The sequence below is a fragment of the Hippocampus comes genome, unplaced genomic scaffold, assembly GCF_001891065.2.
Source record: "Hippocampus comes isolate QL1 unplaced genomic scaffold, H_comes_QL1_v1.1 scaffold137, whole genome shotgun sequence".
Classification (NCBI taxonomy): domain Eukaryota; kingdom Metazoa; phylum Chordata; class Actinopteri; order Syngnathiformes; family Syngnathidae; genus Hippocampus; species Hippocampus comes.
The window spans coordinates 743050-768767 of record NW_017806002.1 but is presented as its reverse complement, the minus strand read 5'-3'; the positions used below and the strand labels follow the sequence as shown (position 1 = coordinate 768767).

The 25718-nt window shown below is 43.6% G+C and overlaps 1 protein-coding gene across 1 annotated transcript in view; it reads left to right on the top strand.

Annotated features, from left to right (window-relative positions):
* The first annotated feature begins 108 nt into the window (after window positions 1-108).
* Window positions 109-25718, top strand: part of trim62.1 (tripartite motif containing 62, tandem duplicate 1) — a 34318-nt gene continuing 8708 nt past the window's right edge. Inside the window, exons 1-5 of the mRNA XM_019892419.1 lie at window positions 109-880; window positions 2090-2623; window positions 20789-20884; window positions 23858-24114; window positions 25379-25494. Of these exons, the coding sequence (XP_019747978.1) occupies window positions 2216-2623; window positions 20789-20884; window positions 23858-24114; window positions 25379-25494 (877 nt within the window). The 5' untranslated portion in view covers window positions 109-880; window positions 2090-2215. The remainder of the gene's footprint in view (window positions 881-2089; window positions 2624-20788; window positions 20885-23857; window positions 24115-25378; window positions 25495-25718) is intronic.

Below are 25718 nucleotides of genomic sequence, written 5' to 3'. Positions count from 1 at the left end.
TAGAACTGCTTCAAACAACAAAGCGTATGAGGGAACAGTGGTTAAGATTGCACGACTGTCCGTGTTTTTATGTTATGTGCTGTGTTTGTTATTTCGTTTTATGTTAAATGTTTTGTAAAGCACTTTGTTACATCTGCAGCTGTTGTGAAAGCGCGATATAAATCAGGATGTATTGTATTGTTCAGTATTGTGTGAATTATCTTAGGTGTTTTATCACAGTTGGGTGCAGGACAGTGAAGAATGTTTTTTCAGAAACTCATGTTTAACTTGGAATTTTTAATTTCAAAGTTTATGGGTGGACAGGCACCCCAAAGAGCCATCGACGTGAATACAAACCCCGCCCCCCTTGCAACGCACGCGCACGTTGTCCCTTTAAATGCGGTTTTGGTATGACGATGCTGCCACTTGCTGGATGAAAGCACAACCAGCAGTCTTTGTGACGAATAAAGCACATGAAAAACGTTCAATTGCCTCTTGTACATCTCAACCCAACTGTCTTAAAAGTTAAAACGCTGCTTCGACGTGATAAATTTGAGCTCGCCTGTGTCACTACGTTTAATTTTTCTTACCAACAAACCTGAAGGGAACCTGGAGGAAATCTGGAATGTTCAAATATTCGGGGGTGATAGGAGAATAAGGTTTGAATTGCATTATTTCACAAGGACAATTCCGTGGCAAATTTACTTTAAAATGCATAATTTGAATGCCGTGTGTTTTTAACAGTAATTTTTGAGCTATTAATGTCCTAGTAATACATTTGCCCCATGACCACCCCTCGTCTTTGCGACCAGTTGGTTGCGCCTGTTGCCGCTGTGTGTTGCTCTCCTTCCTGGTGGAGACTTGCCTCGGAGAAGCTGTCGATGTCTTTCAATATCCTCTGGTAAGGCAAATATTATCTGTGTTTTTTCGGGTTATTCCAATATTAACAGTCGAATTGACATTGTATTTAATCCTTAGTGCGACCTCTTCAGGTTTCCGGCTTCACGTGTTGCTTGTTAAAGGACTATTTAATTAAAGGCGTCTGTCCGGTCTCATCTCCTTCCCCCTTTGCCGCTGTTGCTGCTGGCCGTGCTCGCTTGTGTTGACAAATCTGGTTTACTAGCGAACAAGCCGCACAAAAGCCGAACAAGTGACCCAGAATTTTTTCCCCTGCGCGTGCCATTCTTTGATTTAGCAAAGATAATAAACTCCACGAAAAAGAGACTTCAGGTTTATTATATATAGCGACCCCGCCAGGGAGTAGCAGAGACACTGCAAGTGCTCGTCAGTTGGCTTCTGCAAGTTGAATTTGGACAGTTGTAATTAAAAATGCATGTAAACAGGTAGGTAAGCATTTTAAATCGTTCTCATTTCATAACGAGGTTTATTCCTGGCTCATTTCCCCTGATGAACTCCTGTCCTTTCTTACCCTGCCTTGAATTGTGAGTCTTTAATTTATTTGTAATCATTTTGATTATGATTCTTTAATCATCTATTTAACAAAAAGTATTCGTATTTTTTATTTTATTTAATATTGTTATTGACAATACACCATTTAACCAATAATTTACTGAATTTAATGGGTTACCGCCAGTGAAGAGCAGCTATTTTTGGGGATAGGGACGGAGGCTGATCACGAGCATTGAAGTATTGCGGATAATTGACACTGGAGTAATGCAATGTAACGATGTACAGTGGCGCCTTGTGGTGCGACTGCTTTGATGTACGAGTTCAGATTCTCTGCAAATATACGGAGGTCCATTGCAAAGGCCTTTTCACACTGCACTTAGCGCACAGTGTGCCACTGTCAAACACATGAATTGTGTATGTCTGAGAGGACAAAGAGTTTCTTTGATTTGCTCATTGGAAGAGCCTACAAGAACACCAAATGTCCTCCATTATTGTCCTTTATTGTATCATGTTCCTCTTCTTTGTTGAATTTAGTGCCAGGTTACAGGCTGGATTACGGTGTAGAATTCCAACTGAACACGATCGCATGCTGCTGAAAAATGACACAGTGACATTTGACATGACACTGCATTTTAACTGGAGGTAATGTTTAACCAAAAATGGTGCCGTGGTTAATGATTTCTTTCTTGTCTTTGAACAGAGATTTAAAGAAAAAAAAACCAAACCAAAGGATTCCAAATTGTTCCTCTCCCATGGCAATGACCTACACAACTGAGGATTAAAGCGTGCCATAGTGTGGTGCGACGTTCCCCTTTTTTTTTCGCAAATGGCTTGCTGGCTGAAGGACGAGCTCCTGTGTTCCATCTGCCTCAGCATCTACCAGGATCCGGTCAGCTTCGGGTGCGAGCACTACTTCTGCCGCAAGTGCATCACCGAGCACTGGAGCAGGCAGGAGCCGCACGGCGCGCGTGACTGCCCCGAGTGCCGGCGCACCTTTGCCGACCCGCTGTTGTCGCCCAGCCTCAAGCTGTCCAACATCGTGGAGCGCTACTCAGCCTTTCCGCTTGACGCCATCCTCAACGCTCAGCGCAGCTCGTACCCCTGCAAGGACCACGAGAAGGTCAAACTCTTCTGCCTCACCGACAAGAGCCTGGTGTGCTTTTTCTGCGACGAGCCGGCGCTCCACGAGCAGCATCAGGTTACCACCATTGACGAGGCCTATGAGGAGATCCAGGTAGGACACGCACACACGCATGCACAGAACTGGTCGTTCCCAAGGGCGAGGCTCACATTTCCTGAGCTTCCATCAGGCTCATCTTCACACGATGTTGCTCCAAGTCGAAATGACATTTATCTGTACATGTCTTTTACAATAAGTTCAAGTGCTTTGTGCAAGTATTACTGTTCATCCATGAAGGTTAATTTCAAACGGGGAGGGGGGGGTTATAACAGTGAAACCAAGTGTGTAATAGCTCGAGGTGTAATGCTACACCAAAAGTCACGGTTCACGGCGTATCTTGGTAATAAGTCGATCGGTCCGTACAGTATGGGAAGAAAATGCAAGCGATGTCTTGTACCCGAAAAAGTGGGGGGCAAAATTTGGGCCACTTGTACATCAAAGTACTTCCTCTGGTTGTTTTAGTCAGGATTGAGCTCAAATCTATTTTCCCCAAAGGGTCAGTTTCTAGTTATGTCCGAAAGAAAACTTTCAACTTTCCAACAGCAATGCTACTCATTAAAATCAGCATTTAAAAAAAAAAAACCACACACACTTTGAATTCAACAATTATATTCTCACCCCTAGTCGATCAAGGAAATGATTTGAAATTCCTCATCCCTGGCGTGTGCTCGTCTCGACAGCGCGGTGAATAGCCTCTGTGTGAAGCCAGAGAAAGGTTCAAATCAATCAGCGGTAGAGGACATGTCACCAGGCGCAGCACATGATGCTTCTCTTCCCTCAGATTCAAGCAGCTTGTCCCGCAGCTCGGGAAGCTCTTCAACAATCTGCCGTTTTGTATTCTGGCCGGAGCCTTGGAGGCTTCCCAGATTTGCGGCACTGAAAGGAAGTATGAGCACTGTGGGAACAAAGCAATTTCCCGTGGTGAGTTTTAAGCCGACAAGTGTCTTCAAGTGGCAATTCTCCTACAGCGAAAATCACCAAAGCACAGTCTTGGATTGAGTGTCAATTTATCTCGAAGAAATCTTTCACATCACAAATGTGGTCAGCTTGTACAAGGTTTGCTTTTATTTCCTAATCTTTGCCAGCCAGTGAATAGGAGCGGCCTGTCAGATAGAAGCATGCCTCAGAACATCGCCTGCAGGCACAACCAATCAACAATGCTCAAGTGCCAGAATTACATGTTTAGACTGTGGAGCAGTGGCATTGTTTGTTTTTTTTCCCGGTTCATATTACCAATAGTAAGTGGCATGCTCTCGCAGCGAAATGGTCTGGCTTTTGGAACTCACTTGACGCCTTCTTGTGTGGAGGTTTTTTTTTCAAGGCTTTGCTACCTGAAGGAGAAAGTTGTCTCAGAACAAGGGAGTGGTTGTGAAAGTTCTACATTAAAAAAAAAAGCTACATTGTATTGTATTCCCTTTAGCGTATCTCCAACTAGTGGATGCGTAACGCAACTGCAGCCACTATTGTAACTTCTGTTCTATGCACCTTATAATGCGGTGCGCCCTATATATGAAAACTGTTTTAAAATAGGCCATTCGTTGAAGGTTCGCCTTACACTCCGAAGCACCTTGTAGAACGGAAAATACGGTACATGTGGGGGATCTGATAAGATTCTCTCACTGTCTGTTCAAATATTTCTTGAGGGGTGCTCGGAGGTTCGGACTATTTCTGATATTTTTCAGGTATGATTAAAAAAAAAAAAAAATCCCAACTGTTTGGTTTCCGGGTGCTCCAACCTCCTCCTGCTTTCCAAAAGCATGATGCCTGTTACATTTATTTAAGACTCGAAAAAGGGCTGACGGCCACGGATGTGGAAATGTGCCTTGTCACAGATTGGTGCCTAAAGTCTGCTGGTATGACCCTAAAAATAGAAAATGGGTACATGCGTTTAGGATTCCAGACACCTTTTATAAGGTATAGCACCCATACAACAGAATACCTACGAGGGAGCACTACTGATGTGCGCAGCAGTGGTCCTCTTGTTACCTTTTGTGCCGTGAGCTTACATCATCATCTCAATGAATCACCCTCTCAACAAGCACGTCCTCCACTGACTCACCGTGGTTTGTTTCATGATCCGGGCCGGAAATATATTTCCATGCATGCGGTAGACACTACACACTGCAGACATTATGACCAATCAATCTACTCTGCCTGCAAGATGAACGATAGAGAGGTTCGGACACAGTTTGTGGTTTTGCTTATCTGGCGTGTGTCATTGTTAGTCTCCTTTCGCAAGCCTTGTTCCAAGGCAAAATAAAAATAAACCTGGCGTTGTTCTACTGGTCCTAACATGGCCCGCCCGGGGTCTTGTTTTGCATAGGTTATTCCCGTAAAATCCGAATTAATAAGAGAAAGAAGAACAACAGCTTGCAGGACAGAAATCCATCAATGGAGGAAACAATGACAGAATTTTTTTCCCTCCTGGTTATACAAGTAAATACAAGTGTATTTATTTAATATGCATAAATAATAAAAAAAAAAAAAAAAAACAACCATGCATAGAAAATATCAGGGCTCGATATAGCGACAAATTATAGGTGCAACTGCCCTCGCGTGTTGGTAAAAATTTCATCTGGTCGCACAGCGCGAGCGCACAATTCTCCTGGTGCATACAGCACCGGTGCTCCAACTGTGTCCGTCTGTCACACTGCACACACAGGGCGGAAGGGGTGTCAGGTTAAATCCTTCCTATGTACATTTAAGAAGTAATATCCATGTCTAGATGTGTACTTTGCGACGTTAACGACCATCTCACTTAACCAGCATTTATTGATTTGCTTTATGATGCCCAGCTTCCCATTCATCCCAGGGCCCGTTCTACATTTTGCCAACAGAGACTGCGTGCTTTTCTATTTTCAGTTGCAGTGGTATTCTGAATGCTGATGGGACTACTGTTGTAAAACACAATATGTATGAGGCCGCTTGGGTGCCGAACTATAAACTGTAAGCGATCTCAAGCTTAAAACGCAGGAAGGGATTTATTGTGTGTGTTGCAGGCTGAACTCTTGGATCAATGGCAGGTGCCAGTTATTTCATATTTGTGTTGTCGTTTGTGATACGTTCAACCCTTGTGGTTCAAATGGGCAAGGTCATGACGGGAACATGACATGAAACATTGACACCTGACGCCTGCAGCGAGACGCAAGGTGCATTCAAATACAAACGCAACAGAAGAAAGTCCCCCGCTGCAGTAAATGTGAACCACAAATATCGAAATAATGTGGGCTTTGTATCAATTTATTAAAGCTGACATCTCACCAAGTAAAATGCTGGGGTGAAATCACTTTGCCAGTGGTCAATTTGGTTCTCCTGCAGGAGTTGGACCTGGTTCATTTTTACAACCGACCTCTTCTTCATTGCCCCTGTGGGAGATTTGGGGGGAGTTATTTCTTTTTTTTTTTTTTTATTTACATAGCGATCCATTGCTGAAATGGACTGTAAGACAACTAAGAGCATGTTCAGAAATTCCCTCTGATGTTCGTACACTACTCTGAGATTGCTTGTGTTCAAAGCAGCAGAGTGTGCTCAGTTCCCATAAATTTCCGAATGCAGCAGGCACTGGCGCACCGTGTCCCTTGTCGAAGTGCTTTGTGCGCGCACCGACACTCCGTTTTCGGTACAGTCTGAATAAACAAACTGCAAAGCTGAGGGAACGCTCCGCTCTGACTTAACGAACAATCGGAGTGACCCAGTGTGTGCTTAGTGTATTTCCGAATGTGCACGAAGACTCACCCCGCCCCTGCCTACCCTCACAAACATGGGAACAGGAATTGTATTGGAACAGAATGGCTACTTGTGCACTTTTTAAAAATGTTTTTCCAACTTCAATTTATAAATAAATAAATTACTGGAGTTCCTGAATGGGGGCTAGATAGATTTTTGACCGGGCTCTAGCCCTGGTGAAACGCGGTGCAGGCATTAAACTCAATGAAATGATTCTCGAGCGAAGGGCCTACACTTGAATAAGAATCCTGAGCAGTTTGGGGTTTTACCGCCTTGCTTATATACATCTTGGTAGAGCTCAGGAATCTCTCCAGATTAGTCCCATTTCACTTTTCTGTGAATTTTATGGCTCGTCTGATATTGCTTATGAAAATGTGCTAAATTTGAACAAAACTGTATGATTGTGTGAACAATATTATTTATTTTCATCAGCTGGAATTCGGCTAAACCACTTTCGCTAAGCTCTTTTTAAATGATTCCTCTAGGAACAGTATTTCGGTGTATCGGCATAAACATGCCTGAACAAATCCTCCAATGTCCAAATAAAGCACTGCTGTCCACATAGTTTTGGTTTTGAGAATTAATCCCGAGTCTGTAATGTTTACACTCTGAGACAAGAGCAAGCCATTCCCAGAGAGACAGGTCTCGCCCTAACCTTAACCCTTACCCGAACCATTTCCCCAAGCCCCTCAACATCAAATGTGTCTTGAGACATGTTTCAGACCAAATTTGAGGGTGGGGAGTTTACGACGATACTGCCTATAAATGTTTTCATACCGATATCTACTTTAAACATGCCTATACTGGAACGTTAAAATTTGTTAGTAATAGACTCCGGTCCGTTCCGGCTTACAGACACATGTAGGTTACCACTATAGGAACGGAACGGCGATATATATCGAGGACCCCCGCCTTGACGACTCGTCCACATTGACCGCATGTTATGCTTGCTGGTGGCCACCAAAGAGGGCGGCCCCTGGTTGCTCTGTAGCAGACTTATAAGCTCCTTAGCCTGGCATGTCACTGGGCTGACCTCCGGCCTTGGGGCGTATTGCATGCGGTGGCTTTGCCTCCCGCTGATTTGCATCCTGCAGCCAAATTTACGATGCTCAAACGTGTCTCCAAAAGCTCCCAACGGCAACGCATACACATAAACACATCTGGCAGACAGTCACCCAGCACGTAACTGTTTAGGTGCACTTGACTACTCAACATAGAGTAAAAGCCAATATCCCAACAACGGTACGGTTCCCTTTATTTGACTGGTAAGGTTTGGAAAGTTAAACCCTGATATGTCTTTTTGATAATACAAGGTGTGTAGGCTGGTATGATGATACAGTAGGATGCCGTGTCTGCTGTGTAAACAGTGTGTCATCATCCCAGTGCAAAGAACACAGCGTAACCCGCCAATGAATTCAACACAAAAGGCAGGGTGATGCAGTACAGTGCAGAACATGAAATAATACCCTGCCTGAAATTGGAACAGATCCAGTAATTTCATTATGAGAAGGTCAACATGTAACAACCTTTTGAATATGATGTATGGATGCCCTTAGGGCGTAACCTTCTTCATCCACAGTACATTCAGTAAAGAGCAGAGCTTGTGGAGCTGAGTTACGAGAGTTTGTGAAAGACTTTGGCAATAAAACACGACCAACCAAGTGAAAAAATGGGTTAAGATCTTTAGGAGATTTAATCGGGGCTCTCAAGGACCGGATTTGGGCTCTCCTGATTTTCAAGGTATGAGCCAACGCTTCTCAATATCCTCATTTAATGGAGATGTCTACTAAAGATGACGTCACATCATTGCCACGCATAATAAATAAAACCCCTAACATGCTGAATTTTTATGATCACAAATGTCTACCTTATGCTTCCCGTTTCAAGCGGGATTAAATTAAAGTCACATGGAGAGACAAGAACTGTTACTCAAAACCGCTTTGCAGATTCACGGACAATGTCAGTAGTCTGCATATAGATCCGATTTATATCTACCTATGAAAGAGGCCCTTCGTTTGCATTCAGCTGTTTACATCTGTGTTCCGGCACATAGAAGCTCCTTTCGAAATGCATCATCGCTTCACCTCGTTATTAAATAGAGGGGTGGAGGAGGTGCGGGGGGCGGGCTGAAGGGGAATTTGCATGACTATGCAAACGGAAACGCCACAGTTTAAATGAGTGGTTCGGATATCGGAAATCATCCCACTGCGACTTACATGACTTAGCTGTACTTAACTACACATATCTTGTACTGGTCCTCAACTAATATTCTTCTCGCTTGCTAATCTGTGATATTAGCTTACCCTTCTGTGGGTTTGTAATGACGAATGAAGTTCGACATTGTCATTGTTGTCTTCATCCCGTGAGGTGCAAACCATGCGTTTTGCCATCCCCTTTTCGCCAATGTTATGGACTAAATAATCCATTAATTAAAATTAATCATTACCCTTGGAGTTGCTTCAATCACTGGTTCCATTCCAAGTCAACTCAAGTCATTCCCAAGTTTTTCACAAGCAAGTCTCAAGTCCAAAAAATAGCAACTCCAGTCCCCCCCATCTCTGTTATATGCTCTTTACTGGCAGAAATGTATACAGTGAGCCCCCTTTCATCACGGGGAATTATTTCCACACCCACCCGCTACAGGTGAAAATGTGCAATATAGAAAGAACTTTCAACTAATGAAAACACACGCGAGGTGAGTGTCTGGCCGTGATCCGTGGATGGCAGCAGCTCCTGTGTGAATATTGTGATCGTGATTTTACTATTCTCTCGGAGTTTAGCAACTGGCTGAAAAGTGCTTCGGTGACTGTGGCTTTCCTAATTAAAAAAAATGAATTGTGGCACGACGCTTGTCAGTCCCATCTCCCTAATTGTATGATTGAGACCGTGCGTGTGACCATGCACTCCTGCTGTCCGTTTACCCGAAAGAAGTCTTTGCACTCTACTTGACAGCAGTAAACAACCAGATGCAAGATGGAGTTGGCTGGGTGGGCGGGCCTGTAAATTCGAGCATATTTGGAGAGTTAGATGGATCCAGTGGACGGCATGTGAAGGAATAAGAGCATCGGGCAGCTGTGTGGTAGAATAAAGCCCACGCTTCTGGAGACTTAAATGACTGCTGTGGTGAATCCACCCACGCGGTTCTGCCATCGAAAGCATCCGGATGCACCTCGCATGTCATATCTTATGAACACCTTTGCTGTCGGCCCCTTACCAGTCCGCCAGACACATGAAATATGAAAGCGCATTTGCATTTCTGCCACCTGCATCAAAGCCGCAGCGGGCGGTCTTCAACACCTATTTGAAGTGTTCTTCCAGGCTGCCACTCATTCTGCCGACTCTTGCTCCCGCCGCTGCCGCCACGCTTGGCTGTGCCTCCGCAGTAATGAGTCAGGCCTTCTCAAGGGCACCCACAGATGATGCCACCACCACCCATGGGGTTTTGCATCACCTTGCCTACCCTTCTTTTTTTTTTTCTCAGCAGCTTTGCCTCTCGTTTGTTTAGTCTTCTCCCTTTTTTCGCGGTCTTTGCTGTGAGAATTTCTTTCTTTCAAGATGTCAGTGACTAATGAGTTAATCTCAATCCTGTCTGTTTAGCAAAGCAATCGATTTTGCCCGGCACAGACAGTGATTCGGTATTAAAAAGATTGCTCAGGCAAAAAAAAAAAAAGTACAGTTGTCCCATGTTTTATCATGGTTCACCACATCACAGATTTTTTTTTTTTTAATAGAATTTGAATATTTTCAGGTTGTACTCTGGCTTCTTCTAAATATGGATAAAAATGGGATGTGGGACCATTCTTGCCAAACCGCCGCTGTTCACCTAGACTGAGATATGTACAGAATTTGAATCCCAATGAACAGGAAGTCACATCCCATGAGAAAAATTGAAGTCCTAAGGATCTCTTTCATGGAAAAGTTGTTTTTCTTGACAACACACAGGATGCACGTGGCAGGACTGAGTGTTTATCTCTGCACGTATCGTCGTAGATTAAGAGATAAACAGAAGCACTTATCCGAGAAAGTGGAGCCGGTAGCGCATCCATCAAAGGCAACATTTTGTCTTGTTAAGATGATTACTTTTGGCCCGCGCTTAGCTTAAGTGAGAGTCAGAAGTCGGTATATCTGTTGTGCATTAGAAATGTTGCGTATTGCATTAGTCACATGCGTGCGCTTAGAAAGCCATTTTAATAGAAGGCATAAAAGATTGCTCTGATGGTTTCAAAGACGGCAGGGAGCTAAAAGCAACATCTGACCAATGTACACTCTGAGGATATTGATAATACGGCGTACTGCACGTGGAACCTCCCAAGTCAATTTAGTAGCACAAGTTGACTTCCAAGCTGTTTTAATTTCAACGGGATTTACTTGTCTGTCACCATTGTAAAACATTTGTCAACTCAAGACGCAATTTGTGTAATACAGAGGTCCTCATTTTACCACGGTAATAACATACAACGTTTCGAGGTGACAAATGGCCTCAATGGTAGTTTGCTCAGTGGTGCAAGAATACGGAGAAGAAAGCAACGATACAAGAATATTTAGCTGTCGCTGTATTTACTGTTTTTATTTTTATATTGATGGCGTAAGAGTCTGTTTCTTTCAAATATTAACTGGTCTGACTTTACTATCGCCTTAGCAACGTAGCGTAGGATAGTTGGACTACTGCGCAGTGGGATAATGTGTAGTAATGCAGTACAACTTGGCACGGTTAGGTGGGTTCTTAGTTTCTCCTTTGATTGTTTTATAATTATGGCCCGCAAGTGTTTTTCTTACGAATATTTGCTGTGATTATCACATTAGTTCTTTGTAATTGATGGATCCCGGCGCATTCCGACTTGCATACAAATTTGGGTTATTTCACCACAATAAAAACGTGTCTTACAAGACACATAATCGAGGAAGAATGGGGAGCAAAACTCTCAGTCGCGTCGATATTTCTGAAATTGCGTCTCAGTGCTGATCAAAACACGCATCATTGGCGCAGTAAAAATGCTTTTTTTTTGGTGGGAATGTTCTCTTGAGATAAAGTGTGAGCTGAAGTCTCAGATGATTTGCTGTTGCCTGGTGCAATGTGCTACATCCAAACACCCGGAGACTTGTTGAGTCCTATTTTTCCCAAAAATGTTGAACTCCAAAAATGTAACACTTTGAGGGTGATTTTCATTGTAATTACAGTCAATCCCGGCAGACTGGGTAATGGAAAGCATAAGTGTGTTCTCTTGAAATTTCACATCTGAAAGTGAGGTTTAGTGTTGAGGCCTTTCCTCATTCTAATATGATACAGATCAGTAGTGAAAGCAGCGCATGGATGACATTAAATGCATGTGAGCAGACAACGGAGGATGTTGCTTTCACTCTACCTCCCTTCGAGGCGGACAGCCCGGTGAAGAAAGTCAAGGACATAAATATGTACCTTATGAGTTTTGCCCGTGTCACCTTAATGTTTTGTTCGGGATTGCGGACCCGCTGCTGAATTCTTGATTAGCCGGAGAATTAAAACAGATTAGAGCAACCTTTGTTCCCTGGTAGTGGGCAAGGCTGGACTGTAATCTGTTGTAATTCCCCCATCCTTGTGATTTGCAGCAGATGATTTCATTTGACCAACTGCTGTTGGAAGTCTTCACTCGGGCTCCCAGTCGCTCACCCGCCTCCTTCCACAATTGAAGCCGGAGGTGGTTTACCTGTTCAACGTCTCTTTTGTCACCCTGAGGGAGTGATGGCAAATTTCTGTTTGCTTGTCAACCTGTGTTTCCAGCTCAAGTCATGCTTTAGAGGAACACCGCATGACTCGGGCACAGCTCGGGGCGCTCCCGCATTCTTGTTTTCAGTCACAGGGGAACCTTGTCACATTATGCAAGAGCAGTGTTGGGCTAATTACCAGCCTTGGAAGGAACACTTTTTTTTTCTGTTAGTTTGAACCCCACAAGGTAAATATGCCCAAAAAATAATAAGAGCCAATACAAAAGATGCCGTCGATAGATGATAGCTACCCGACAGGGCCAAAATATTACAAGAAGCTTTCAGTGTGGTGCTTTGCATTTGTATGTCACTACAAGCTGGGCCCTTGCCGGCCTAAAATTAGGTTGAATTCCAAATTTGACAACCTCATGATCATCTACCCATTGAGGTTAAAGTGAAGTGATTCATCTTTGAAAACCTTTTAAATGTAATAAATATTCATCGGACAAAAGTGTACCTTATGTTGTGTGCAGTCAACATTTTCCAAGTTAACGTTAGCAATTCAATCACCAATTTGCCCTAATTGCTGTGTGACGAGCTTTGCAGTCCCTCATACTTTCCTATTAGCCATAATGCCATTAGGTACTCATACCCATTTAGGTTGATGGTCAGGCTAGTAAGTGGAGGCTGTCACGCGGCTGTGAATTATTGCTTAAGTGTCATTGAATAACAAATGAGCTCCCTGCGGCAGTGTGAGTACGAGGCATTTCTTTAGCATGGGTATGGTTCAAGCGATCAGTTCAAATGTATGCAGCAGTTTAATATAAGCGGCATTTTATTATGCGCTCCCGCTGTAAGGGCCAATTATTTGCCTGTGAGTCTGGGTCGCTGGTACAAATGTACTACTGATATGGCAAATACATTGGATGCTCCAATATCGAAAACGATCCGTTCCATTATGCTGACTTCAAAGTTGTTCTAATTCACTGCTTCTCTATTATTTTCTGTTACGGGACCCTCGGAAGTAGAAAACATTTTGCACCGCCCCAACTCGCTGCTGCAACTATAAATTTGTTTCATTCTAAGTATACCTCTGCCTAACACTGTGTCCTTAGTAACATTAAAGACAAGAAAAAAAGAAATATAGATTAACTATAGAAAAATTGATCAACAAAGAATAACATCCTTAACATTGTTTTTAGTCTCATTTGACCTTTCTTTTCGTCACTGTGACAGATTTTTGCATGGTGTCTCGTGAGAGTTTGGTCACTGCAATTCACATCTCCTGCACTGTGCTGTGTGTGTACAGTGCAAAAAATACCTTTAAGCTCATACTTCCTGTTTACACTCTGACAATGAGAGCACCACTGCCACCTACTGTACTGGATGTGCAATTGCACTTTATTCGAGTTTGTCAAAAAAAAGAGCTTGCTGGCATCGCATCACACACTCTCAGAGAATCCCGCCCCAGTATTTGAGAAGAAGTGTTTTAATTTAGCGGCACGGCGGTCGACTGGTAAACACGTCCACCACACAGTGCCGATGTGGAGGGTTCCATTCCGGTTCCGGCCTTCCTGTGTGTGAGTTTGCTTGTTCCCCCGTGCTTGCGTGGGGTTTCCCCAGGTACTCTGGTTTCCTCCCACATTCCAAAAACATGCGTGGAAGGTTAATAGAACATTCGAAATTGTCCCAAGGTGTGATTGGGAGTGTGAATGGTTGTTTGTCTATGTGTTCCCTGTGATTGGCTGGCAACCGGTTCAGGGTGTCCCCCGCCTACTGCCCAAAGACAGCTGGGATGGGCTCCAGCACACACGCGACCCTCATGAGGATAAGCGGATTAGAAAATGGATGGATGGATGTTCTAATTTAAGAAAATAAGAATTCACATGGCAAATTATAGGAGGAAAAGCCCAACCGGTGTGAGGAATTATTTTGTCTAACAAAATAGTCATATAGACATATGGTAGTACCTCATGGCTGCAGCCAAAATAACAATTGCATATGATTAAAAGTCATCACAGTATATGGTAACATTCCTGAGTGCAAGCTGCACTGAAAATATCAATGTGGCATTATTTTACAGTGCAACTTAATTATGAAAATGCATTGGATGTTGCAGGAACCGAGCGGTAGGAATGCCAGACACGCACTTAATTTGGTCAGCTCTTTCTGCGGGAACGGAGGCCTGCCTGCTTATTGCTGACAACTAAAGTGTAATGACCAGTTGGCTGCGTCCATTCCATCAGGCTGAAGCAGCATCACGCTTCCTCACCGGGTGATTTGTGTTCCTGACACATTCTACATGGTTTTATATTAATAACATGCTGACTACTAGAGGTCTGACTAATCCTAAGAGGCTTTACAGGGAAAAAAAAGATGTTTCTGGCAGTCATTGGGTTGTTGTGAAATTCCTCTGGCCTTCAAACGCATCTCAGGGTCATTTTCAGGGCGTTTACCCCCCTCCTCTTTTTGAGGGTGAGCGGTGAGATGAAAGCCATGTGGTGCATTCATCTCCACGTGGACTTCACTCGGCCACCTCTTCGGTTCTTTGTTAGGAGAAAATAAACATTTGACATTAGAAAAATGAACTTTTATGTTCAGAGACTGATCAACAAATCGGTCTACATGTCAATTTAAGATGAGGTTGGATTCGATTTTCAACAGTATTTTCAATAGTGGTTGCATCTATTGTAGCAATGGATGAAATTGGAGAAATTGCTTAGAATACAAGTTCTGCTGCTCTCACACCTAAATTACAGGTATGTGAGAGTCTGCCATGGCAGTATTTTGCTTTATTTCTTTGACAGGAGGAGGATAAGTTGCAAAGAGCGCTATGCAGAATGTTCCTCAAACACTGCAGCTGGTGCAACACTTAGATTAAACATACCACTTTTTTTATATATATATTTTTTTTACGTTTTGTGACACCATTCCTGAAACCCATCTGACACACCTGGTTAAACCGTGTGTAACAAAATGAGCCACATACGGCTTTTGCGTTCAGTGACATTATCAGATCATTGTGTATAGCATTTCCATTCCAGCATCATAAACTTCTTTCCCACAGAGTCACAGAGATCTCCAAAAATTGCGAAAACAGCTCTTTCACAAGTTCTACCTCTTCCGCCGAACCCAGCAAAGCAGGATGCTGCCGCAGCTCTTTTTGCGCTTTCTCACAGACAGCATCCCGCAATCCCATAATTAGATGGCTCTCCATTCTGCAGCATCATGTAAAGAAAAGGCGGTGTGAAAGGGGCTCAACTTTCTCAGTAGTTCAAAAATGTCTTCTTGCAGTTGAGCAATGGCAAAAAAAAAAAAAAAAAAAAATCAAACTGACACACAGTGTTGTTTGCTTTGGCTATTCCAGTTTGGTTTGTTGCATTTGCATACCGCGTGAGCTTCCTCACTCTGTGAAGTAGAACATCAGAGCCCCAAGTCATCATTTGCATGGCGCGCCCTACAAACTGACGACTGCTTGGGGGCCGCAATAGCATCTCTTCTCATCACTACCTCTTACTGCACAAATGTCACTGCCTGGTCTGGTTCCAGTTGTTCCAGAGCCGTTAAGACAGGGGTGTCAAACTCATTTTAGTCGCGGGCCAATTTGGAGTTATGTCTTCCCTCGGAGGGCCGTTATGACAGTGAAACCACAAAATGATTACTTGTACACAACAAATTAATAGATTACTAGTTTTAAAATCAGTCAAGGCAGTTATAATAGTTGGTTCAATTATTGTTCCAGTGAGTGTAATCCGGGTAACAAAATTATTACAAAATCTCAACGTTGTTTATTACACATGACAATTTGACATTTCTGTTCAGATTTTAGCAAGTTGACACACATGATTTGCTTTCTTTCACGGGCCACATAAAATGACCAGGCGGGCCGCATTTGGCCCCCAGGCCTTGAGTTTGACATCTGAGCGTGAGTGACAAATTATAATCGTTATTGTCATGCTTAGCCCCAATAAAAAAAATACTTAACATGTCCCTAAAAAAATGACAAGACTTTATTCTTATTATTGTTTTTAATTAATGGTGAACTGGCTGCGTGTTGGCCTTTTTTTTCAGAATAGAAATCGCAAATGGCAGCAATAAAAATCATTCTTCATGCAAGTAAGATCCGAACATGTGTAACAGCAAGCCACAGTAATCGGCCTCTTATTGGTCACAAGAATGCAGAGGTTCATCGAGGAACCAAAAATGTTTCTCAATGAAGGGTAGGGTTATTGAAAGCCTTTTCGCGATGCACCTAGCCGCACGCAATGCACGGTTGAGAAACTCAAATAATTACTGGAGTCAAAGTACTCAATAGTAATAACCATTTGAAGTTTTAATCACGGTTTATCAGGAAACTATAAAGCAATTCATCCCTGTATAGTCCACTAAATAGACATCTTTCCTCCAAAAAAGGAAAATAATCCTCCCAGTGGTGTGCCAGTTTTGCAGCAATCCTCTTGGGTCAACCTACATATGTATGAATGTATGAATTTAAGTCCATGGGATGGCAGATAATATTTAGAGCCCATTTTCCATCCTGTCGGCCTTTAAAAATCCTTATTCAGGCCTGTGAAAGTGCATGTTTTGTTTGATTCTTCATTATACTGACCCAACGCTCTCCTATACTTCCCGAAGGCGCTGGGGGGAGAATAATAAAGCTGGCATCAGTATGGACGGTGAGAGGGATTTGTGTTGGCTTTTAATGCATGGCCACAGGGAAGCGTGCGCTTTCAGATGCTATAAATATTGAATAAAGCCCTTCAGCACGGAGCCGAGAATGACGGTGAGCCTTGAAATTGGCATCCGTCATCAGGGAAGGACCCGCATTATTACTGTCACGTCTCCAAAAATGAAACGATGCAATTTGACAATTGGTTAGCATTTATTCCTCATCCCGGTAATCTTGTCTCAGGGAAACTCGAAATAAAGGAATGCATCTCTTTTTCTTATGATATGTTAACAGTGATGTACTCATGATGTGAATGGAACAATAGAGATGCATTTTTCTTTTTGAATGCTAGAAAAGCATTTTAAACTGAACTGGGGAAAACGCACCGTCACACAAACTCAAGAGTTGTAAAGCAACACAAACGTGCTGACGTTGGTGCGTGACTGAATGTTGTGATATAAAGTTCTCATTATCACACAGTTATTGCCCGCGCATTTTTGGACATCACATTTTGGCGACCAAGGTAAAGCTTCGCTTCACGCCACTACTCTTGTTCCTCAGCACCAGTCCCATGGTTGGAGTATTTTAAAACTAATGGGAGAGGAATAGCCAAAGTTAGTGAGGCTAACCGGCTCTGTCATCCACATAAAAAAAAATGACCTCTTTGTTTTGCACCTTTTCTGCAAGTTGACATGTTGGCCAAGTGTCACTTCAGATTGGCGTCGGGCCTGATCGGACAGACAGGTGAGAGACTTGCTTCAACACCAGACCAAAAGACAAACTAGCCAAGTCAACACAAAAAAAAAAAAACGTCCCTTTTCCGATTTAGCCACCTGCTTTTTATCTTTCTCCGGGCATCTGCAGTGCACCAGCACTTCACATCCAATTCCTTGTGCACGTCATAATAAAACACAAGAGCTTTGCACTAACAAAGAAAATATCCGGGTGTGTTCACTTTCTATATCCACCTGTTGCTACTGTAAGTCATGCCTATCTTGATACCTATCAGGATTTTGTTAACCTACCAAGCATTTAATTTTCAATATTGTCACCATTCATTCATTCATTCATTCATTCATTTTCCGATCTGCTTTATCCTCACAAGGGTTGCGGGGGGTGCTGGAGCCTGTCTCAGCTGGCAGTAGGCGGGGGACACCCCGAACCGGTTGCCAGCCAATCGCAGGCCACACAGAAACGAACAACCATTCGCGATCACACTCACACCTAGGCACAATTTGTCATGCATGTTTTTGGAATGTGGGAGGAAACCGGAGTACCCGGAGAAAACCCACGCAGGCCCGGGGAGAACATGCAAACTCCACACAGGGAGGCCGCAGCTGGGATTGAACCCGGTACCTCTGCACTGTGAGGTCGACGCGCTAACCACTGGACCACCGGGCCGCCATTGTCACCATGTATTTTCATTTTCCAATAAATAATGATAAAAATAACCATTGATATTTTATCTTACTTTTAGACATCTTAACAATTCTGCTCAATGAGCCTCCAGACTGCGCCGGGCAGGTTGCAAAGTCAAAGTTGATGGTCAACAGTGTCAACAGTGAATAGACAAATGACCCTCTTTTAGGCAGGTTGCAAAGTCAAAGTTGATGGTCAACAGTGAATAGACAAATGACTCTCTTTTTGTTTTAGTGGGGGGCTATTGGAGCAACACATCAAAATGCTCTTACCTGTGCCAACAATGGCAAATGTAAAATGAAGTTCCAAAAATCGGTTCATTTGGCACCAGTCAATTGCTCGTTGTTTCACATCATAGCAGAGGAGCACATTTTCTCGGTCAGTCTGTCAACTGCCGCACTGGCATCATTAAAATGGATAGTCACGCTCTGCACTGCCCCGCCCTGCCCTGTACAGCAGCCGTTTGTTTACCTCTTGTCCTTGAGAGGAAAAATGCTGCATTTTTTTAACGATCGTCGGCCAGCGTGTTTCGATGAATTTTGTAGCGAGCTGTTGAGCTCAGGGAGTTTCCACAACACATTAATTAATAGCTTTTGTGTTTTAAGTACCCTCATTGAGTACGTCCCATTAGATGTTTTAAATTGTTATGGTTTCCCTCTGTCAGCAGAGATTTATTCTCCTATTTATTTCAGCCGAGTACCTTCAGTGATTTTCAGCCCCCCCCCTCACATTTGCCTGAGCTGACAGCTCCATATGGGGAATTTGTGATGCCGTATGGTTTGAAGGGTGGTGATAACTGAGCGAAGCGACGAGACGGTATGATTACCTCAACTTTGGAAAATTAAATAGATGACACTTCCGTTTATTCCTTTTTTTTCATCCTGAATTAGAACCACTTCAATGAAAAGATGCTAACATAGACGTCAACGACGTGCCCATTAATTCACATTCTCCAGGAGGCAGGTGGCCAGTCTGGAAGGCAGAATCACACGTGTCCAAAATCCTTTGCAGCTCAAACAGCTGCCACTCTTTCAGGAAGATTTGTGAAAAAAAAATATATGGTGTGTATCTGTAGGGATTTTTTTTTTGCTCCAGTCATTCAGTCTGGTTCTTTTCAACCCCATTGATTACGAGTACAATGGGGCCTTGGAATACAATTTTACTTTGTACCTTTTTCCTTGACCACGCTTATAATGTAAACCCTGGACCACTCGGTTTGGCTTGTAAATGGCATATCAAGTTTACCGGGACCTCGGAACACATGACGCTCTCTTCGATAGAACCTTGATATAGGCCAGATGGAACATGCAGTCACTACATATGTGCGATCTGGCTCCTTTGCCAAACAGTCTGGTTATTTTAGTGTCTTGTTCAGCTGCCACTCTTTCAGGAAGATTTGTGAAAAAAATATAGATGGTGTGTATCTGTAGGGATTTTTTTTATTGGTCCAGTCATTCAGTCGGGTTTTTTCAACCCCATTGATTACGAGTACAATGGGGCCTTGGAATACAATTTTACTTTGTACCTTTTTCCTTGACCACGCTTATAATGTAAACCCTGGACCACTCGGTTTGGCTTGTAAATGGCATATCAAGTTTACCGGGACCTCGGAACACATGACGCTCTCTTCGATAGAACCTTGATATAGGCCAGATGGAACATGCAGTCACTACATATGTGCGATCTGGCTCCTTTGCCAAACAGTCTGGTTATTTTAGTGTCTTGTTACAGGTTTGACTCTGACGTTAGCTACGTACTGCTGCCTTGGCAATTGTGACAAATTCTGTCAGAAGGTTGGTTAGCTATGGAGTGACACGTTTCAAGAACCCTTGGCACTATTTTACACTTGTGCAGTAACCCCCCCACAAGCTGGCTGAGTCACTAGAACCATTAGAACAGGGCATTTTTGGGCTTGGATACAGTCTGGTTCAAGAAGTTGAATATCCTGACTTTGGTTTCTTAGTTATGTGCAAGGTGTTTTTTTTCCACCCACTAGACCCTGGTACTCCCAGTTTTGACTCCTACACTTCTCGGAAATTGCATCTGAAATGAAGAAATGGGCTGACGCCTGTGTGATAGACTCATAAGATGGGGACTTGGATGGTGGTCAGTGTACAGTTTCTGAACCCAATACAGCATTTAAATAAAACCATCCAACCAGGAAGGGTGGAATACACAATAGGACTGAATAAGATATCAAAACACCGAACCAAACAACTTTAACCAGGTTCCAATTAAAAAATGAAAGGACATCTGCTCATCCCAGATGTGTGTGCGTGCGCATTGTTTTTGACAGCAGCCTCAGCCAGCCCCCGCCGAGTCTCGCTCCTTGCGTGAGGAGACCTGAGAAGGGCTGAGCGTAACCGGCATGAGCCCCGATGAGAAACGAAACCCACTTTCCTCTGACGCCATCCGACGTCCCCTGTGATTTTCATGCGATCTTGGCTCTCTTGTCCGCATTCCTTGTTTCGTAGCTGTGGGGTTTAATCTGTGCTGAAGCTGAGCGAGCAAGAGCAACAATCAATACGATAGTTAGATAAACAGAGCTGAAAATATTCATTAACATTTCGACCTAGATGACCAGGAGGCATGATCCGAGCAAGCCAGAAACGAATCACAGATTATTATTATTTATTTTATTTTATTTTTTAGTTCATCTTAGACTGTTAGGCCTGATCACAGGTTGCTGACCTCCCTTTGCTTGTCATTTGCTTGTGTTGCAGAGGGAGATGAAGGAGCAGCTGGCTAACCTGCAGGAAAGCGAGAAGGGTCACACTGAGGCCCTGCAGCTCTTGCAAAGACAACTCACTGAGACGAAGGTCCTGCAGCAATTTTTCTTCATCTTCTTTTTCATCTTCTTCTTCATCTCCATCAACCGATGATGATTTGCTCAATTGCGACTGGCTAAATGTCCAACCAGATATTGTAACAAGCCAAAAACATAAACCCTGCAATGAATCATCCACGCCCTCGTTGCCATGAGTGATGCTCATTTGAAGACTGTGGGTGCACAAATGTTTGGTGTCATCGATGGGAGAAGCATTCCTTGTTTCGTAGCTGTGGGGTTTAATCTGTGCTGAAGCTGAGCGAGCAAGAGCAACAATCAATACGATAGTTAGATAAACAGAGCTGAAAATATTCATTAACATTTCGACCTAGATGACCAGGAGGCATGATCCGAGCAAGCCAGAAACGAATCACAGATTATTGTTTATTTATTTATTATAGTTAATTTTAGACTGTTGGGCCTGATCACAGGTTGCTGACCTCCCTTTGCTTGTGATTTGCTTGTGTTGCAGAGGGAGATGAAGGAGCAGCTGGCTAACCTGCAGGAAAGCGAGAAGGGTCACACTGAGGCCCTGCAGCTCTTGCAAAGACAACTCACTGAGACGAAGGTCCTGCAGCAATTCTCCTTAAAAAAAAAAAAACTGAACTAAACTTAAAAAAAACCCAAACAAACAAAAAAACACACTCTTCCATTTCAAAGCAACACATCTTTACAGAAGAGAAGCTCGGATGGACTATTAGTCGGCTCTCCTGTATGATAGTTGACAGTGGACCACACGTTAACGTGTTCAGACGTGGGCAAGTCAGTACATTTTTGCCGGTCGTCATTCGCCAGCGGCCGGGCCACCCGTTATTTCAAGCCGAACCAAAACCGTAATCGTCAGTCGTCAGATTGCTAAATTACAGTTCGTCACCGCCAACTGGGATTTTCTTCATCTTCTTTTTCATCTTCTTCTTCATCTCCATCAACCGATGATTTGCTCAATTGCGACTGGCTAAATGTCCAACCAGATATTGTAACAAGCCAAAAACATAAACCCTGCAATGAATCATCCACACCCTTGTTGCCATGAGTGATGCTGATTTGAACACTGTGGGTGCACAAATGTTTGGTGTCATCGATGGGAGAAAGAAGCATCCATGATTTCCTCAAGAAATGCCATCTTCCCTCGACGGTTGGAGTGACAGTTGCCATTGCACACGACACTACACTACACACATCAAGACCGAAGCACCTCGGCACACCCGCTGCGCCAAGTTGGAGCAACACATCATTTCCTGTCCAAACGACACCAACTGACGTCCCCTAACTGCGGGATGCGCTCCTTTCGTTCACTCTTCACTACGCTAATCTCATTATATTTCCAATCCATTTGCCCCTGCCTGGGAGATGGCCACGTCGTCACCGTATTCGTCTCTGAGCCATTTTGGAAAGTCTTTTGTTTCCTCCTTTTCCTTCCTCGCCTAAAAGGGCCACTTGTTTCATTTTCCACTCATTGTGGTTCACTGTTGCCGACGGTGCCTATATCTGCATGCAGCGAGATGGAAGAGAACTCTTGCTTAAAAGATGGCAACCTCACACTGCATTGCAAATACATGTTTCAAGAGTCTTTCTCTGAGGGATAGACATTGTGATCTCATCACTTACCCGCAGGGGATTCTCTCGATAATTGCATACTCGCCCGAAAGTTAGCCAGCGTCTCACCTCCGAGGGCTCCAGACACCTGCTCGGCACCAACACGTTCTGCTGGGCCCCGGCAGCATGTCGGCGAGACTGATCATGGAGCCGCTTCATCCGCCCACTCCACTCATCAACAAGCGAGGAAGGCCGGGACGCAAGCCCGCCCTCATGTCATAACTGTCGCACTCTTCGACGAATTGCCGCATTTATCCGGCTCCCGCAGAGATCGTACCTGCCCCCACTCGAAGAAAAAGAGGGGAATTGTTTGGCGACTGTAATTACATCTTAAAGTTCAGAGGAAAGATTGATAATATCTACAGACAGAGTAGGTTTTGTGCAACAAAGTGCCTTAATGATTGCAATCTTGCAAACAATAATGACATGACATTGGAGTGTCTCATCAGAGGAACGCCTGGTCCATGTCTACATGGCTTACTTGTCGTCACTCCATAGGTGACAGGGATCACTGTACCGTATCTCAGGAACAGCCCCGTTAATTACTGCCAAGCATAAAATGCAAGCATCGAATAATCTGAATGCGTTAAGGTGCAACGATTGTGTATCCTCAGAACGCTGTCAAGGGGTGGCACATGGGGCCAAAGAAAAGCCCATTAAATTGGTGTACATCCATATAAAGGTCCAGCTTGAAGGTCGCTGTCGGTGTGGTGAGGTTTGACGTTTTCTGCAACCAACATGGGATCGAATCCCGCTCAGTGACGGTGGATGTTGACTGTCATCCAACTAGGGCGTAGCTTTTTTTCGCCCACACTCGCTTCGCTTCGCAGGGATCCTTGAACAAAACACAAGCTGAAGAAAGTACATAGTTGGATGCTCTAGGGATTTATTTTCAGTTTTTGTTGTGAGTTCAGATGATGGAGACACGGTGGATAAAAAGACAGGCGTATAAATATCCATTTAAAAAAGTGCTTTGGAAGGCAATGCAAGATAGTCGAAGAATCTGTAAACCAAATATTGAATCAAGAGCATCCTGTTTTGTTTCCTGGCTGTTTAGACTTGACAACCTCTCCTGGCTGCTTTTTGTTTCATCGCTTCAGACACTCGGATGACTCATTCTCTTTGAGATCCCTTCTCTTTATCCCTCAAAATCTGTGAGCTCAAATGTTCAATTGTTCACATGACTTGAGCCTGCCTTTTTTTTTTCCCCTGCAGCTCTTGAAAACCTCACCAAGGATAAGCTGTGTGACCATTTTCTGATGGCCGAATTTGCCATAATAATTGTTGAAGCCCTTCTCACTTTCGTCCAGTGTTTTGAACGCTCATTGTAGATAGCTAAGAGTGAGTTGTGATTGCGTCTCCTTTACAGTCCTCAGCCAAAGGTCTCCGCGCCACCATCGGCGACGCCTTCGAGCGCCTCCACCGCTTCCTGCGCGAGCGTCAAAAGAGCATGCTGGAAGAACTGGAGATGGACACGGCGCGCAAGCTCACGGACACCGAGCACAAGATCCAGCGCTATAGCCAGCAGCTGCGCGACGTCAAGGAGGGCATCCAGATCCTGCAGGAGCGCCTCAACGAGACGGGGCGACACGACTTCCTCGAGGGGGTGGCCGTCACATCCGAGAGGTAAGGCAGTCACAGCGTTATCCGAAGAACACAAGAGTGAGAGGAATATCCGCGTTTAAAGATCTATCCGACAGTTGACTCCTGACAAAATTTTACATTTTGGATCTAGCAGTGATTTGTGTGACAAATTCTAATAATCCTTGCACAGATGGTGTCTTAGTCCCCGAAAAGCAGCTGTCATGTTTAATCTGGGCCGGTTCATAGAGGACATTTTAATTGAACTATATCACATCTCTTTGCAGCAACGTTTTAGAGATTAGTTATCGAGCTTCTCGTATTAAAATGTGTCTATAAATATTTTGAATCAGCAATATTGCTCATTTTCTATTTTCATATGAAGGACAAATAGGAGAAAATATGTGATTCTTTCGGGATCTAAGAATGGTCCAAAATGTCTTGGTGAAAGAATTAAGATATAACAGGAAACATGCATTGATTTTAATTGAAATTTATTGGAGAAAGAGGTAAGTTGTAGGGGTTTAGCAAAAAAATGATTTGAATTGATTTGAATTACAGATGGGAGTGCATTGAATCAAACCAAATTGAAAGTTCCACTTGCAAATTTGTCAAGATATGTATCAAATTGTCCTTTGTTGGAGAGAGAGAGATCTTTCAAAGGAAATACCACATTGATATGGACCTAGTGTCTAGTTCATTCGTATTTTAAAACAACAAACTCATCGCATCATCCCCTCTCAAACCAAGCCGTACCACATCAAATCGAATGGTTATGCCACTGGATTGAACAGAAGCGAATCGTTCTACTTTAACCCTTTCGTGTACCCTGTAACCTGATAACATGATAAGCTATCCACTGTAGTATCCACTGTCCCTGAAAGGTTTAAAATAAACTGTCCTTGTCCATATCACTCCCCAAGTATCAAGATACGTATCAAATTGTTCTTCAGTTTTTTTTTTTTATTGGAGAGATGCACACCGCTATTTTATAATATATTCCAGGTGTTTACATATCGTCTGAAGTAAGTTTTTATCTCATGCCTGGCATTATAGCCCTCCAAACATGCAGAATCTCCTTATGCGCCCTGGTTTCAGTGCAAGAAGTAACCCACTCACAAGGTCCTACAGGAGTTGAGATCATCATCTAACCAACCCCATTCAGTCATTCAAATCAATTAATGCTGATGACAGTGAAGCATTACACCGAAGCAGGAGATTAATCACCCAAGTGTCGAGCAAGGCGCTGCATTATTAGCAAAAGGCAATTGAGCAGGTTTCGACCGGCATTGATCTGTTTCTGTCACAGGATCAAAGGCAAGATCCATGAGACCAATTTGACTTATGAGGACTTCCCGACCTCCAAATATATGGGGCCTCTGCAGTACACCATCTGGAAGTCGCTCTTTCAGGATATTTCTCCAGGTAAGCAGGGGCAAAGGGAATGTACGGTTCAGCTCGCCACGCTGCGGTTGGAAGTGAAGTCAAATGTTGTTCTGTTAGTTACATAAATAGCGGCAAAAGCACAGGGCAAGGAAGTGATGCTTTGCTGTCAACCATCCAACAGACTGTTCGAAAAAGTGTTCTTGAAGGGATATCATGTCGATACCAACACCCCAGCGCTGCTAGCCATTAGCGCAGGCGCTGCT